The sequence below is a fragment of the Quercus lobata genome, chromosome 1 (genome assembly GCF_001633185.2).
Source record: "Quercus lobata isolate SW786 chromosome 1, ValleyOak3.0 Primary Assembly, whole genome shotgun sequence".
NCBI classification, from domain to species: Eukaryota; Viridiplantae; Streptophyta; class Magnoliopsida; order Fagales; family Fagaceae; genus Quercus; species Quercus lobata.
This window is the reverse complement of record NC_044904.1, coordinates 36,627,992-36,646,374: the sequence shown is the minus strand read 5'-3', so window position 1 is coordinate 36,646,374 and position 18,383 is coordinate 36,627,992. Positions and strand designations below refer to the sequence as shown.

Genomic DNA, 18,383 nt, shown 5'->3' with positions numbered 1-18,383 from the left:
ATTGGATGGTACTCTGTTATTGTTTTTTATTTATAAATGTTTGTTTGTGAATTTTTTTTTCTTCTCTTTTTCTAAATAAATGAGGTATTATTAGGTATGCTTTATTATGTTGGATTTTCTTTTTTATCCTTTTCTTATGTATGCTTTATAGATTTAACCTATCTGTTTATATTCTAATTAATTGTGATATTATCACAATTTAACCGTTTAACCTTAAAATATTTAATCTTGTATATTTGTTTTTTAGTTGTATAATGGGTCGTTTTTCAAAAACCATGATTGAGAGTTGAGAAGTTTATGACTTTTTTTTATAAGAAGGGTTTGTCTTTGAAGCACTAATCGAAGAATCATAAAGACAGCTCGTGGTTGGAGTTTGATCCGATGATCCAGCCCCATTTTCAAAATAATGGGCCTGCTGGATTAATCCTTTGCGGAATTCTAATTCCGAAAGGCAAATAGGATGAAGTCAGTCGTTAAGGTGGGACTATGGGATGGACGAATCATTCGCGGATCATGGGCATTGAGTGTTAACAACTGACATAGAATAGCTCTAACTTGGGCATAGGCCGGGGAGAGAGGTAAAACATTCACATTAATGTAGTTATTTTAATATTTTAGCAAATATATAGTTAAAGGCTTAAAAAAAAAAAAAAAAAAAAAAAACACGCATTAATATCAATATTTTAACCCACAATTTTAACATGGAGTTGTAACCTCGCCACAACTGCCAATGCTTTTTCCTTCGCTAGACAATAATAATAATAATAATAATAGTAATAAACATTTATTTTTCTCTCTTCACTCACTCTCCACCTCTCTCTCTCAGCTCACTATAATTTTGGAGCTCTCAAGATGGGTCATCATTATTTCGGGGATCTGAAGGAAACAAGTACGTTTAGAGATGGAACTACGAAGGGGTGGGGGGTAAGATTATGAAAAATTACTGAATAGTGTACATAGTTACACAAGGGATTTACAAATTGACCCATAAAAAACCCTTAAAAAGTTTTATCAACCATCCTTTTGCTCAATTGCCCCAAGAATATCAAGAAAATCCTCTAGACAAAGTGACAAACCAACCAAATAATTTACAAACCTGGAGAACATGAAAAACCTTTAGACAAATCACAAATCCAGTCTAAAAAGAAACACACCAACAAGACAATTACAAATCATAAATCCCTAGCAAAACAATCTCTTAGAGTCCGCTTGGTTGGAGAAGTGGAAAAGTGGGAGGATAGAAAATGGTGGGAGGATGGAAAGTGAGAGGATAGAAAATATTTTAATTTCTCTCATTTTTGTTTGGTTGGAAGTGGAAAAGTGTAGGAATAAAAAAAATGAGTTTGTATAAATTTACTCACATACTCTTGTTGAAAAATGATGCCTAGTTAAAACAAAAAAGTGACAAACAAGTAAAAAAAAAAAAAACAAAAACAAAAAAAACAAATCACTGTCACTCCATGCCCCAGGGGGAAAAAAAAAAAGAAAAGAAAAAGAAAAAAAGAGGCAAAGTGTCCTAAGAAAGCAAAAGAAAAAAAAAAAGAGCCAACGTTCACCCAAAAAAATAAGAAAAAAGAAAAAGAAAAAGAGCCAATGTTACCCAGGAAAACAACTGGGGGCATTTTTGTCCATCTAACAAGTCACACACTCTCCCTCAGTTTTCTCTCCATTTTGGAGAGAAAATAGTTGGGCCTCACCACATTTTTTTACTCTCCCCTTCCTAATCAAACACCCTCCAAAAAGTTTTTCCTTCTCATTTTTTTTCCATCCTTTCTGAAATCCACTCTACCAAACATACCCTTAGGGACTGTTTGGATTGGGGGGAAAAGGAGGGTGAGTGAAGAAGAGTAAAGTAGAGTTAGTTATAAATAGGTTAATTTTAGGCTAAATTTACTTTACTCTACTCTACTCTAGAGGTGGCAATTCATGTTCGCGGGTTGGGTTTGTGTTGTGTCGAGTCATTAGTATTTGGCTATATGGGTTGACCCGAACACGACCTGTTTATTAAACAGGTCGACCCGACCCGACATGTTTAACTTATTTAATTAACAAGTCATGTAAAGGTCAATACAAATGACCCATTTAATAACCTATTTGATTACTAGGTCATACCAAACCTATATAATTTTTATCAATTTCCATATATCTAAAATTAAAATGCAATTACAACTATAAATATAGTAATAAACATCTAAAAACAACCATTAATTAAGCAATAATATAAAAATAACTAATAATTTTATAAGCTAAACGAGTCAAATGGGTCAGACAAGTTCACATGTTGAACATGAACACGACCCGTTTATTAAACGGGTTAACCATGTCAACTCGAATATGACTCGAACTCATTTAGTCTCAACTCATAGCCTGTTTATAGAGGGTGTAAGAAGATTATGGAAACTGGTTAATAACATATATTACTAGGAACATATAAAAGATAACATGAAAATATGGGATAGAACACAGCACAAGATACAACAAGTTAAGAGATATTATTAGATTCAATAGCTTTTTTACATTAGACATAAGAGACACAAAGGAACTTCTTACTACAAGGGCTAGCTTTTCTCTCTTCACTTTGCCCTTTACAAAGACACTAGAGGCCTATTTATAGGCAAAAAAGTAAAAAAGAAAGTACTGAGTTTGATATGTGTGCATAAAACACATAGATAGTTAAACTAGAAAAAGTAAAAAATTTTGGATTAATTTAACTAAAAATCTGAGGAGGCTGATGTAAATGCTTTAACTAATTAAGTTAATTAAACTCAATTAAATTTGTTCATCTAAGCAAGAGCATTATTATAGGTTGGTGACATTGCTTACTTCTTCCATGAGGAGAATTTAAGTTTAAATTCCATTTGCTATTGGTTGTAAGCTAGAGAGAGAGAGAAAAAAAAAAAAAGGCAGAAAAAAAGAATTTTTTTTTTGATAATCAGAAAAAAAAGAGAGTTATTTATAGCTTTGTTCATCTGACTCAGTTTAAGTCAACTCCTTCACTGTAGTCCGTGGTGCACGTTCCTTCAATCATGCAAAAAGTAGACTTGGTAAAATTGGATTTGGACCATTCGAACCCAATGGAGAAATATGGGTATGGGTTATAATTTTTTGGACCTGTCAAAAAGGGGGTTAATATGAACCCAATCCATTCAAATGATAGAGCGGGTTGGGTCGACTTGCAACTCACATGGGTTGACTTGTTTTTCACAAAGGGGTTTTTTTTTTTTTTTTTTTAGTTTCTAAAACCCTGTGTAAAGGTATTTCATGGTTTCACTTCTTGTCTTTTCTTTATTTTTATTTTTCAAAGTTCCTTTTTATTCACAGACACTCATGAATTGCTTCTTAATGAAATCAAAGCTTGAAGACTTCAGTTTACAAAACCTTAGACAGTGTAAATTTAATAATTTATATATTATTTAACTTTTTTTTTCGAGTATTTTTTTATTATTTGTCGTGCTATTATTATCAAGTTTCATTTTATTTATCATTATTTTTTTTTAGCATGTGAAAAAGAAGAAGAAGAAGAAATATGCAGGATTAACCTGAACCTGAAAAAACTAAGTAAAAATAATAGGTTTCACAACCTATACAGGATGACTCGTTTCTAACTCGAACCAGGCTATAGATCGAACCCAAATCCGATAGACCCAACCCGTTTGACAGATCTATTGTCATATAGCAGGCAATGATCCGGAAAGTTGATGCTATCATGTTGATTGTTTATCTTTAGTGTTATAACTTAATTTGGACTATCTTATAGCTGAACCTTTCATGGTATTGCTGTAACTGTAAATAACATGGGAATTGAATTTCTGAATTACATACCATTTTACCGACTGTATTTTTCCCCCTATGTACATAATGGAGGGTGTCCTGGCTTTTGTGGGATGCAATTTGATCAAATGTTGGCAACATCAGTTGGAATTGACTTTCTGAGTTACACCATCAGTTGGGACCTGTCAGCTACCAATTTAAAACCTTCTCACTGGTCAATTGAGAGTAGCATTTTCATTATGGTGAGACTCAGATGTCTCTGCAGGTTGGAATCATTGAGTGAGTAGCAATGTAGAAAGTCAATCACGTGTTACGGTGAACAATTTTTTGTGTAGCTTAAAAGCTCATCATCAAGTGACAAATAGGAGGGAGGAAGAATAGTGATTGCATTGTGGTTAAGTTGTCTCTTATCAAATCTCATTAGGCACAACGAGCTTTTGAGGTTAAGAATTTCAAATGTTCTTAGGTATTAGGTGTGTGAAGGCCACTGGAGTCTTAAACTGGTAAACCTAATTTTAACATGATCGTAATTAACATGCCGTTTTAATGGATAAAATGTCATAATTCTTTATGTATATTATAGGTAGTTATTGATTGAAATTTTTTTCTTATTTGACAAATTAAAAGTATGAAAAACAAAAAATGGAAGCTGTAATTTTGCGCTTGAATCTTGATAGGCAAATGTGTGATTAAGGTACCATAATTCGTTCTTTTGGAATGCCAAAGAATGAACTAAAATTTTTTACTGTCTAAGAATAATTTTTTTAAAAAGTACTAAAAATCAAAACTAAATTAATACATAAAAATCTGAAGCAACGTATATTCAGTATGAAGTATGAGCAATATATATATATATAAAATAGAAAATAATTGTTTTTTACTTCATTTTTATTCATTTGTTAAAATAGAATTATTTAAAAATCCTAACAATCATATATAATTGATTATGCCTTTGAAAATGATTTTTATTTTAATGTACATAATTTCAATGTCCATTAAAAATTCATTTTTTGTTTTATTATAAAACTTAGTTTTGAAATATAGTATAATCGACTTTCCCATTATCTAAAAAACCAAATAAATGTTATATATGTTTTTTTATTTAGAGATGGTTTCAATTTATAGCGTTTGCTTTTGATGATTATTCTTTACATTAATTAATTTTTCAGTTTGAAGTATTAAAAAAACACTCAAATAAATTGTTAAATAGACAAGACCTAAATTTCAAAGTTCCAAACTAAGTTTGGGGTTTCAAATAGCAAATAACCAAAATTTCAAACACAGTCATAGTAAAAAGACAAAAGGAAAAATACAAAGTGATATGATTTGATTTTTTTTTTTTAAAAAAAAAAACCAAAAAATTGATACCAATAACATTTAGGGATTACTTATGAGTTTGGGAAGGACCACTGCCCACAGGAATCATGAAGTGATCAGTTTCAATTTTGGAGGGCCAATGATATATATATATATTTTGGCCAAAATTTGAAAATTTATACATCCATATAACCATTTATAAATTGAATAAACTTTTTAGGGGGCATGACCACTTGACCTAAACACAGTTCTAAATTAAGACTTTCAGTGTGAACATATATAGCATGAAGTTGCTACCATTCCTTCAAAACAAGGTGAAATGTCACTATTAGTAAGAATTTAACAATTCAGTCGGTGAAAGATGCATGCCAAATCAAATCCAAAGATGGAATTGGAAGAGTGAAGACTTGGCGTATTTCAGGTCTTCTTTTAAGGAAAAAACATTGACAAATTTCTAAGAGACTAGCTCAGATATCCATTAATGTCCATACTCCATATACAAACAAAATGTAATATTTTGAAACATTGACTAACAATACACTGAAGTCCCATGCGTTTCGAGCTTTAGTATAATGGATAATGACATGACATTTCACAAATAAGCAAACAACACTCAAAATTGTTCCTAATTTGTCATTTCATCCAACTAAATTATAATGCATACAACTATTCTCAGGGAACAGTTAAGAAAATTAAAAATAATTTGTGGAATTGGCAAATCGGAATAAATAAATACTGGGTTTGGGAAAAAAAGTCATATTTTAGCAGTAAACGAATAAGGCAGTTGGCCAATAAGCCAATGAGGAACTGCCATCTGGGTCACTGAATATGAAAAATCCAAACTATGTTCACTGGCTATTGACCATTGTCCACCAAGAAATGAAAATTATTGACCATTGTTGCTCTTAAATTTGATTAGTGTTTGCTGTAAATAAAATAATCAGATAATGATCCAGCAAGAAAAGAATAAATATATATACAATACAATAATTTTCAAACTGATTACTGACTATTCTCTCACGCTCAAATCCTAAGTTGGATATTGTCTGCCAAGAAAAAGAAAATCCATCCCGAATTTGGTGCACATGCTGCACTGAAATTCTAATGCTTAGGACGGAGAGAAGCCCATCAACCCCATTATCATATAATTATTCCAATTTAATATTCTATTATTTTATTCTTCGAATCTACTTGAAAATAAGATGCAATCATGGCAGAATATCTTGGAAAAACCACTCATTAAAAATCTGGAGTCCTGCAACATGAACCTTTTAATACTTCAGAGAGTTCAGAGTTCAGACTGCAGAAACAATGAAACATCACTCTCATTCTCTCTCTCTCTCCCCTTCCTCCAATAATGAAATAGTATTTTATCAACTACTATCAACCTAGGCAACATCCTTCTGAGTTGGTTAGCAAACAAATCTGAAATTTCATTTGTTTATCAACCAATAAAAGGAAACAAAAAAATTAGAACTTAAAAAAAAAAAAAAAAGAACAAGTAAAATTAGAGATGATTCAGGTGAATCAAATCTCTCTTAACAAAACCCAAAGAACTAAAACTGAGTCTAATAAGAAAGGAAATTCTATGCATTCTTTGTCTCTTTCAGACTTAAGAACTTCCTGATCTACATTAGAGGGCTATTAAGAAGCCCATGCCAAGATGGAGCAAGTCCATTCCAGCTTTCTCTTCCTGAATCAACCTCACTCATGTTTGCATCACCATTGGTCTGCCAAGGGAAACCCCACAAGACCCTATTATCATTTTCTCTCCCATTACACAATTCTTGCTTCATAGTTGTCACTGTCACAGCTGTTGTTGTTGCATTACTCATTTGATGATCTTCATACGGCATCTGCACCATTTCTCCACTAACCCCAACGCCACCACCATTATCCACCTCTCCTCCCATGTTCCCATTACCATATCCCCCGTAATACAAGTTGTGAAAATTGTTATTCTGACTATCTAGAAAGCCAGTCCTAAGAGCATCAAGAAAGCCAGGACCAGGATTTCCAAGGATATCACAATGGGAACCGGTAGCATTTCCCATAATAGGAAGATCATGGTCATCAAACCCCAACTGCCCACATGACTGTTTTTGGAGCCTAGCAAATGCAAGACTGAGATCATTAGTAGAGTCATAAGTTAGGGGTGGGAAGCTAGTGAGTGGGTTGTTGTTGTTGGGTGTGAGTGGTTGATCTTGGGTCCTCTTTGATGATGAAGATGATGACCTCTTGTTCTTCCTGCACCCTCCACCAACTGGAACATTCCTCAATGTTCCTCCTTTTGTCCAGTACCTCCTGCATGACTTGCAGAAGTACCTTGGCTGAGAAAGACTGTAGTTGTTGTAGTAACAGAACTTGGTGTTGGTGGAGTCACATCTTGGGCATTTTAGAGCTTGCTCTGGCTGAGGCCTTGGTTTCCTCTCTGGCTGTGCTTTTGAGCAAGCCAACATGTTTTCTAGTGAATGAGCAGGCATTTCCTGAAGAGACCAACAAAAGGATTTTAAATACACACATATATATTTTTAAAAAGACATCATAAACTTGAAACCAGAAATCTCTTAAAAGAGTGCTTCTTTTTCTTTACATGTTATACTAGGATAAAAAAGCATAGAGGGAATACATAGTGGATATGTGTTAATCAATTTTTCATGTATAGTAATCAGTTCAATAGAACAAACACAATCAAACAAAAAATTTTGAAAAACACAATCTCTAATTAAGTCAAGGAAAGTTTTTTTTTTTAATTTATTTCCTCCATATATTGTTTTGATCTAATTTTAAGAAAACAATTATAATATTTGAAAACCCTAACTCTTACTGCTCATATTAGTTCACTTGAGGAATTAACAAAAAAAAAAATTGCTTACTACTCTAATTGCATTGAATATGCTATTGATTGCCTAGGGAACTGAGGAAAACAAGTGATAATATGAAAATTGAGATTGGAAAATTTGTTAAAATTTTAGCGTTTTCTTTTAATTTGATCTTCTTGATAGCAAATGGATCGTATATAAGAAAACAGAAAATATTCTCTTGATTAGTACAATTTTCATTGAAAATCTAAACCCCAAAACCACACAAGTTTCCCTTCTTAGGTAAAAAAAAGGAACAAAATCAAAACTAAAACCTTTTCTTGTTTAGACAAGTGTGAAAAGAATGGTTTACTTGTTTGTAACTCAAAAAAGCAAACCATTTGTACGCATAAAATTGACCAAACACAATGAAAAGAAAACAAATTAAGCTTAAAAAATCCATTTTTTTTTAAAATCTTTTCTTCTAGCCCTTTAGTTTATTTGTACCCAAAACTGATAAGAACAACATCAAAACTGAAGACTACACATCTTTTAGAGTAAGACCCAGAACCCCAAAACACTTACCAAATTAGAAAAAAGAACCATAAAAGGAAACGAGAGAGCAAAGGCTAAGTGGGGAGAAAAATTATTAAAAAAAATAAAATAAAATAAAAACTTGAAAAAGAACAGCCATGTTATTGTTACAAACTAGTTTGCTTAATATCCTACCTGGTGTTGTCCACTTGAAGGATCCATCCCATGCAATTAAACACCACTGCTGAATTTCAAAGAGATCTGTGTATCTCTATGTGTGTTTGGTTGCGTTTATAAGTGTGTATTTGAGAGAGAGAGATGAGAGCTTAAGAAAGAAAGAGTGTAGACTCTGTAGAGAGTAAAGAGAGAGAAAGAGAGAGATGGATTGAGATGAGAGCTTAAGAAAGAAAGAAAGAGTGTAGACTCTGTAGAGAGTAAAGAGAGAGAAAGAGAGAGATGGATTAAGCAGTCATGCAAAGTGAGGAAATAGAGCGACTACTCTGAATATATAAAGCAACCCCAAGAGAGAGAGAAAGAGAGAGCTCTTTTAGAGAGAGAGAGAGAGAGAGAGAGAGAGCAATGATGGGGTTCCCGTACGGGATGGCCGAGATGAGAGTTGGCTTAGCCTTGCACGCAGAGAAAGCATTTAAGAAAATTCGAGTCCTCTCTCTCTCTCTCTCTCTCTCCCAAGTGATCTGTTTTCTGCAACGGTTTCATATGTGAGACCTGAAACCCTTCAGGGCCCCCACAAACAGTCTTTGTCTTTGTGGGTCCCTTTCTCGCGTGGATGCAACTATTTTGTGGACCCCACACCCACCTCCCCCCTTAGGCCTTAGCCTTAGGTCCCCACACCTCCACCACCACCACCCCCCAATTCCTCGCCAATCCCTCTGCGAACCACATCGCCCACAATCGCAATTCTCGTGTTCCTAAAACTTAAAAATAAAAACGTATTACATTAAAGTATAAATATAGACTTTGACAAAGAATGATAAACGGAGATTTGGTCTAATAAGTAGAGAAGAAAGAAAGGGTTCGAGGCTGTGTAGTAGTAGTAGTAGTACTGTACTGTTTTGTTTTTTGTTTTGTATTGTTGTATTTGTTGTGTTTTTTTTGTTTGGGGGGCCCACAGAACAAGTAAAATTTTTGATTGGTTCAATAGGTTTTTGTTTGCCGCTGTTGTTGTTGTTGAAGGTTCTGATGATGTGGACTTGTAATGATGTCTAGGACAGGCAGGGGGACACTTATGACAGTGACAGAGAGGATCTTTGATCTCTCTTTAACATCTTCGTTCCTCATCCATCTTACATGGGTTTACTTACGCCCACAAGTCCTAGATTCTTAATATTTTTCAATAATTCTATTCACATAATTCATCTTAATTCATTTATAGTCAAATTAATTTTAATGGTCAAATTCATTTTAATGGTAAATTTTGTTGTGATTGATAATCTTTTTGTCGAACTAGATTCGTTGATTGTGGTTCAGCTATTCAAATCATTTGAATCTTTGCTCATTGGTTGCAAAAACCCATTAAAGCATTCCACATGAAGCAGTTGTTCGACATATTCTGTGAAGTCAATTAGTGTATAGACCGGCGCTAGCAAAATTTTGAATTTTCCTCTTATGTTCTTATACTACAGTATTATTTTTTATAACCCTGTAATAAATGAGAAATTATTAAATTTATTAGAAGAATTGTTGAAATGGTTTTTCCAACTAATAGAACACAGTTATTTTTTTCCAACTAATTAATGCAAAACAATATCATCAGGGTAATTTACACTTGCATAAATGATAATATTTTTATTGGTCGGAAGACCATTCCATCAGTTTTCTCAATGAACTTAATAATTTCATGTAATAAACACTTTTTCGACCTTTGATATATGGTGAGAATTGCTTGTAATAGTTGGTGTTTATAATAAATCCAAATTAATTAAAGTAATGCCTCAATTAGAACCAAATACTCTCTCTTAAAAATGGAATGAAAAAAAAAAAAAAAAAAAACATTAGTCTGTGTTACACATGCATACACATGCTAGATAGCCCACCAGGGCAGGAATGTGGTTGCTTTGGTTTGGTTTGACAGTGGTCCCGCTGAGAACATTGTGATTTGTGTGTATATATGGTCTTTAACTCTTTATTTAGTCCCGGCTTCTAAACAATATTATAGTCTATAGTCTATAGTCATCATCATCATTTTGTTTTGCAATTTAGTGCGTTCCTACGTCAGTTGAAAGTATGTCATCCAACTCATGGAAAAATGTGTACCAATAAATATTTACTATACCATGTTTTATATATGCAATAAGCTGTTGCTGATGTATACCCTTTAATTCCCTTGTATCTTCCTATTACAACAACAATATGATCTTATAATTTGCATCATTGCTAGCTGATCAGGGAGGAATAAGAACCAGTTTCTTTGTGATACGTGTGCCGGCACGATCATATTGTGAAATGCCCGAATCATTTTGTTGCATTTGGTCACTGGTTCTTATCATTGAGTTTAGTCATGTCTACCTATTTACTCAATCTTCTTGAGCAATACTTTCTTGTCTCACATGATATGTTGTATACGTGAACTTCAGTCTTCATAAAGAAACTCATCCATCATCATTTATATGTAAAGAGAAAATATTTCATCCTAAAATATTGACTTTTTTTTTTAATAATGGATGAATTTGACTAATTTGATTTTAAGAAATATTTTCTATTCTCACATAATATGTTAGTATTGGTATTAACTCATATTTGTTAGGATAAAGTTTAGTCGGAGCTATGTTTTCCAACCTATTATGTGGCGAGTTATAAGACTATTTATGTGTATTATTTAAATAAGTGACATGACTCATTAAAAAAGTCATGTGACTAAAATTACACATTGATTATTTCTTCAATCACCACATAATAATTACCGGGAAAATAACTTCAAATCGATTTGGAGTTAAACTTTTTACTTTTTGTTATTGGGTCACTAAGTTCGGGACCTTATGGGTGTAGCAGAGTGGAGCACAATGAGGAGTGTAAAAGAGCAATATAGTGAATTACTATTGCAACCCTATTTTCTCATATCATGGATTATTAGTCTCTCACTCCCATGAACATAGTTAAGCTCATTGCTTGATAAAGGTATTTTAGTCCATAAAAAAATTCATCAGTACATTTTGACCCATCAAGGTAGAAGTCACTCCTAATGGTCCCACAGACCAAGGACTCATCGGGATAAGTTCCCTATTCAAAGGCCTCAACATCCCGACAGTTCAGTAGTCCGCTATTCTCGAAGACCCATTGGGTAGCTCATGTATGTGCTCGACGGGCAATTTGCACTTCATCCTTTGCTTGGATATCAGCAGATGGAGGATCATCTTGACGGACGGGTGGGTATTCCAATGGATGGAGGATCATCCTGACAGGCATGCTGACGGTTGATTTACTGGGTCCCACAAGCCTTTACGTATTATCCACTCATGTGTCCCTATATGGAAATAACTTACACATCATATACAAAGACCTTACTACACGTTTATATCCTCCCTATATAGGAAGAGAAGCCCTAAGATCTTGGAGTCTTAACTCCAAATCTTCCCTACAAGGAAAGTCTCTACGTTCGAGGGATCTTGGTTAGCTCTATGCCACTATATAAGCATCAAACCTCCTCTTCTTTAAGGTACGTGAAAATTCCTAGCTCTCACACTATTGAGTTTCTTGGAAATATTCCTATCTCTGATTTAACCTTCGCAGGGTCTTTGGCTGGCACCCCACTGGTACTTTCTATTAATTCTTCATTTTCTTATTCTTCAAGTACCTTCATTGGCGTGCATGGACGATCAACTCACTGACGATTTTGTGCATCATCACTGCCAAACTATGTAAATTCTTTGTGTTGACTTCTCTCCTCCCCTCTTCTTTAATTTTGTCTAAATAGAATGCATAGATGAACTTTAAAATGAAATTCACTATTTATTATGTGAATGGAGAAAATATTTGACCCCAAAATATTGACTAACTTTTTATATGTGTTTCATAAGGGTTGAATATCTAGCCAAGAAAATGAAATGACTAAAAGCATAAGACGGCAGAAAAAAAATCTTCCCTTTCACTAAGATGTACATCAAACAAGCAAAATAAAAGCTCTCATAAAAAAGCTGCATTAATTATGCCCCTCGTCACTACACCCCATATATAATATTTTTGCTAACCAAAATAATAATAATCATTCGACTATAGTCACTTTGGACTTGAGCCTACATGTTGTTGTCTAAAGTGTTCATTTTTTTTTTCTTTTTTATTTAAAAAAAAAAAAAAAATCCATGTCTAAAGTGTTCTTCATGTGCGGTGTGAGGTATAATCTCATAGAATATATGGTTATGTTGGGTAAAGACTAACCTGAAAGCTTATATTGCCAAAGGGTAACACTTCGAATACATGTGGGGGGTTTGTATGTGACACCCCCGGCAAAACAAAAAGATGGTGAAACGGGTTGGAGGCAGGAAATTGGATTTATAATGTCGTTAAACTAATTATTTTAAATCGCTTCATTGTGTTGGACCACAATTTCATGCATTTATATATTCAAGGCAAACATCTACATGTCTTTCGATTCAAAAATATAACACGTCAACTTACATGTATAAAGCATTCACATAGGAAGGAATCCATCACTAAAAGCTGATATAATGTTGATGACAACGTGTCCTGTCCTAGTGATGAATGCAACCACCAAGGAGTGCACAATCATAAATAGATTCAAATTAATTCAATTCTCAATCCCAAAATAAATTAATGAATAAGGGTAAAATTATGTATTGTCCAATTAATTTTCCATAAGAAGAGAAAAATATTTATGTTTCATTTATCAATACAACTATATATTTGATTTTTATTAAAAAAACATAATGTATTGCACTTAAAATTTATGCAATACTTAAGTTTTGTCAAATATATATATATATATATATATCTATCAAGCTATGCTAAACATTCTCAAAAAAAAAAAAAAAAAAAAAGCTATGCTAAAGATTTAACAAAAGATAGAAACAAATTCCAATATGTTTTACGTCAAGCAATATATGGAATAACTCTTGACATAACAATAAAAACAAGGCGTGCAGGCAGATTGACTCATTAAGTTCTCATTGAAATAGGATCCGCACAAGAAAAAGCACCTGCCAAATATATATATTATAATTGTTTCATGTCCATTTGTAAGTTGGAAACAATTTGAGTTGTAAACTCCCTCTGAGATCTCACCTAACGCATTACACTTAATTATTATATCTAAGTTTTGTTTGATAAATATATTATATAAATGAAGTGTTTCACGCCCATTTTTAAGTTAGAAGTAATTTGAGTTGTAATATCTCTCTTTTATATAAAGTATGTTCAACAAGACAAACGCTTCAATTATGAGAATCAAACTTAAATCTCTATTGTACGGTAGTACCAACCACGAGAGTTTGCAAACATCATAATTTATATCTTTGGGACGAGAATTTAGGGAGAGACAATTATAATTTCAAGTTGGACATGCAGGTGGCTTCTTTGTTAATCAAGACCACCAACATAATTATTAAGCTGTGTTTGATTAATTGAATGTCACGTAAGAAATGGAATATGATCTTTATGTTTTTCTCTCTTTCATATCTCCATTTCTGGGCTTGACTAATCATTCATAGTGCCTTTGTCACTTAGCAGTTGGAAACAGCTTTCCTCTTCCATAATTTGAAGTCTATCTAACTTTAATAAAAATTAGTACAGCAGATAACCTTAATAGCATATAAAATAAAACGCATCATTGCGTGCCGTTCTTTAGGTAAATGTCTCCCAAAAAAAAAATTCAATAAAATAAGAACATGTAATCCACATGCAACCCACTCAATAATGTGGTCAGCCAATCAATCAAAAATATTAGAATCACACGGCTAGTAGCTAATATTCCCATGCAACCATTTTGCATATTTCGAAAATTACCATTTATGGGCCAAGATCCTTGGACTAGCTGGCGGGAAACTCAATGATGCCAACCAAAATTCTAACCTGTCATCATCTATATATTTGAGAAGTAGGAGAACAATAAACAAACAATGATTGATCCCACTCTGATATCATATCGATCCCTTTGGATCCTAAGAATATTTTTGCTTTATTAGCTCCTACTCCTCCTCTTCCGACTTCTATTTCAAAAGCAAACAACGGCATTTTATTTTTTTGTTTTGTTTTTGCAATGTGAAATGTGAATTAATTAATATAAAAAAGAGAGGAATTTGTGATAATCAAGAGCAGCACCACACTTTGGCTGCAAAAATTATAGTGTGGGCCAAGGCAAAGATGAATGAATAGTGGGGGCCATTTGAACATTATGGGGATCAGTCAAGTTAGTTGACTGGTCAAAAATTATCAGTCAAAGATAGAAAAAACACATAGGGGAAGAAAAGTGAAAGTAGAATAGGAAGCTGTGCCCCATAAGACCATTCCATAGAATAGGGTGATTGAGTATAGCGCATAGCGCATCTTCTCTTCTGTGAAGAAAAGAATCTGGCAATTCCCACTCTGCAGAATCTTAGAAGAGGTAAGGTTAGTATCACATCTAAGATTGTGCCGGTTAATCAACCAGCACTGACTTACCTCAGAGCCTCGGACTATGTTCCAACCCTCAATTTTGTCTCTCCCTTTTTTTAATCTTTCTTTGGCCACATAGGAATTTGGATTTTAGACATAAATCCTCGAACTGGGCATTTTTTACATTTTACGGGGCAAGCTTTTGGAACAAATTACTTAGTACTAACAACTAATATCTCTCCCATAAAAATATAAAAAATAAAAACTAATATCTCAATGTTGTGTTCAATGTAGGATTAGAGTGTGGATTGTGATAGTTAAATGAAGGATTAGAGTGTGGATTGGAGGTATAATGGTACTTTATTGTTGTTGGGCACTAATATTGTAGCATGTACTAAGTAGCAACCATGACCTTGTGTTAAAAGAGACAATAATTATTTGAGTCTACTATAATTGTTAATTATTGAGTATTCTCAGAATATTATGAATGTATACTTCCTTCTCTCACATAATTGTGAGTTTTATTAATTAAATTTATGGTAGAATTCACAATTTATGTAAGAGGGAAAGTATGCATTTATGATACTCTCAAAGTATTCAATAATTTTTCCTATTATAATAGTTTTAATGGGAAAGTGAAGTCAGTTAATCAACTTGGCTGGAATGGTTATATTATCTTTTCTAGAGTTACAGTTGAGATATAATAAAAGACATGTCTTGAGCAGTATTATAATTGTGGAAAAAAAAAGTGTAATTCTTATATAGGCTTCATTGTGGTAGTTGAATACGTGAATATAGTAAATGGCATACATTATTAATAAGCCAACTTATTTGCTTAAATTTAGCTGATTAAAGTGCATACTTAATCTCAAATGGAGTGGAATATAATTTTTACTTTGAATTGCAAGATAAAATTATTTGCCTCATTTTGAAAGAAACCCTGTCAGTAAAAATAAAATTGCGTGAATGAATAATATTTCCTCAGTTCATGATGTGTTCTATTTTGTGAAGGACGATGACTTTATTTACTACAGTTTAGTCTATAAGAAAAGCTGTGTACCAAACTCTTACTAGACTCCATGTTTTCATTTTTTTTAATTTTATTTTTGCTAAATGGTAGGGAAAACGTCTTATCTAATATATTTAATATTTGACAATGTTACAACAAGTTGAACATAAACCTTCTTCGTTAAAAACAAGAGAAATATTATTAAAAATTAGATGGAGATACTTTGATTGTTTTCACTCATATACTCTAATAGCTTGGTAGCGGTAGTGCACTGTGCACATTATCAACCAAACCACCGACGTCTAATCCCATTTAGGGAAATTTTTTAAGTATCACATGCAACATGAGTCACCTTTATGTTGTTCTCAGGATATTATATATGTATATATATATTGACGTAATATATTTGTGACAAACAAAATTTAGCATATGCTTGTCGTCTTGTCATTAAACAGTCATATGAATAAGATAAAAAGAAAGATTTCTTCTGTAAATTTATGCTAAAATCAAATTTTTATTAAAAAGTAATAATAAAGCTAAAATACTGATCCTGTTGTCCTGTACTCTTAAGAATAGCAAAAAACTCGTAGTTCTGTGATTTGAAGACTCAATTATATCACTGAAATGTTGGAAACCTTTTTACAGAAATGATCATAATGGTATAAGGGATTTAATTTCGTTCCATAATTGGTACGAATGTACTAAGAAGATAACACACAAGGACAGATGAGAAGTCTTAAGTGTGAAGTAGTGTGAACTAAAGCTAGACTAGGAGATAGACTAGATATCAGGGGTTTGGTAAATGAATTCGAGTAATATTATTTGTAATTTTTTGAAATATGTGTAAATGAAAAATTATGTAAAAATATATATAATATTTTTTAAAAATTAAAAATAGATTGTTTAACCACCTTACTAAACAGACCTAGATAATAAAAAATAAAAGCAAGTCATTCGAGGTCTACAATTTATTTTATAACTTTTAATTATAATTTTGTCATTGATAAATGTGATAGACTACGTGTAATTACTTGTTACTTAAATATAAATTTATTATTTTTCTCCCTCGCTACTTATATTTTGCCAAGTCATAACTGTAATAAAGAAGTTACGAAATAGTTTATGGTAGGCAAAATAAAGTAGCAAACAAAAAAATGGATGGGACAGAGGAATAGGTGATTTGGTCGGTGTAGAGTGGGGTCTACAGTAGATGCCAGATGTCTGACAGGACACGTGGCAGAGAAAATGCGGCTACGAGACGAATATTACAGTTTACGAGGAAAGGAACAAGCTAGGAACAACAAGTAGCAATGAATAGATTTTGGCAATGGATATTATTAGCAATGACTAGTAGACTCTAAGCTAGCTAGTAGCCATCACTTTCAAGTCCTCGAGGGAGGGTGGCTAGTGGGTTTTTTCGGTGGGTCCCTTACATCTCCTCCCTTGTGAAGCAAAGGATAATCCAATCTTCTTCTCTCATAACAAGACAAAACAAAAACCATCATAGAGGGGGATATTAAAAATAAAAATAAAAAATCCTTTATTGGGATAGATTGGGATTCGGGAATTTTAAAGTAAAGAAGTTCAACCATAATTATTAGTCTAAATTATTTTTTAAATAAGTGTTTGATCTTAATTTTGGGTTAGGTCTTAGACTTTTAGTTGAGTTTGTTTATGGTTTCCAAGCAAACACTAGCATGATGCAATTGAGTTTAGATTTTATTAGTGACAATTTATTAAAAAAAAAAAATATTCATGAGATCTTGTATTAGAAATCTCTTTCCAGCATTTTAAGGCCATGCTTAAGGAATTCCCACCTATAATCCAAATGAAGTAGTAGTTGTTCTAAAAATATTTGTTTTAGTAGGGTTCATTGAATCAAGAATTACACATATAGTACTATATAATATATTTATATGAGTTTTAAAAAATGTTATCTATAGCCTCAAGGGGTTGTTCAGTAGTTCTTAAGACCTCATAGTATCCATGAGATTTGTGTTCAAAATTTCTTACCAGCATCTTGAGGTCCTCTTTAAGAAATCTTTCCCTATAATAACTTGATGTATATAAGACGGAGGGATTGCATACACCTAAAGGAATAGAAATTTTTAATACACATGAAATATTCTCATGACATATTTATATAAGATATTCTAATTTAATTGAATTTAATACTCCTTTTAGTACTAAGTTGTTTATTCTTGTTGCTTGTATGTGTGTTTGTTGCTAAATAAAGGGGTAATTATCCACTTAGAGCATCACCATTGGCAGTGGTAAAATAGTTTTTTAGTTATTTTACCACCTTAAATTCCAATTAGTACCCAACATTGGTGGAGCCAAGGGTAAATTTTTTTGTCTTCTTGCTATACTAAATTGCCAAGACCAAC

At 32.7% G+C, this 18,383-nt stretch overlaps 1 protein-coding gene across 1 annotated transcript; it reads right to left on the bottom strand.

Annotated features, from left to right (window-relative positions):
- Positions 1-6,311: 6,311 nt before the first annotated feature.
- LOC115988948 (dof zinc finger protein DOF2.1) lies at positions 6,312-8,772 on the bottom strand. The gene is made up of 2 exons (XM_031112585.1): positions 8,619-8,772; positions 6,312-7,574 (listed from the first exon to the last, which is right to left on the bottom strand). Exons 1-2 carry the CDS (start codon positions 8,643-8,645, stop codon positions 6,717-6,719), a joined length of 885 nt encoding a protein of 294 aa, XP_030968445.1. The 5' UTR covers positions 8,646-8,772; the 3' UTR covers positions 6,312-6,716.
- Between the last annotated feature and the right edge of the window lie 9,611 nt (positions 8,773-18,383).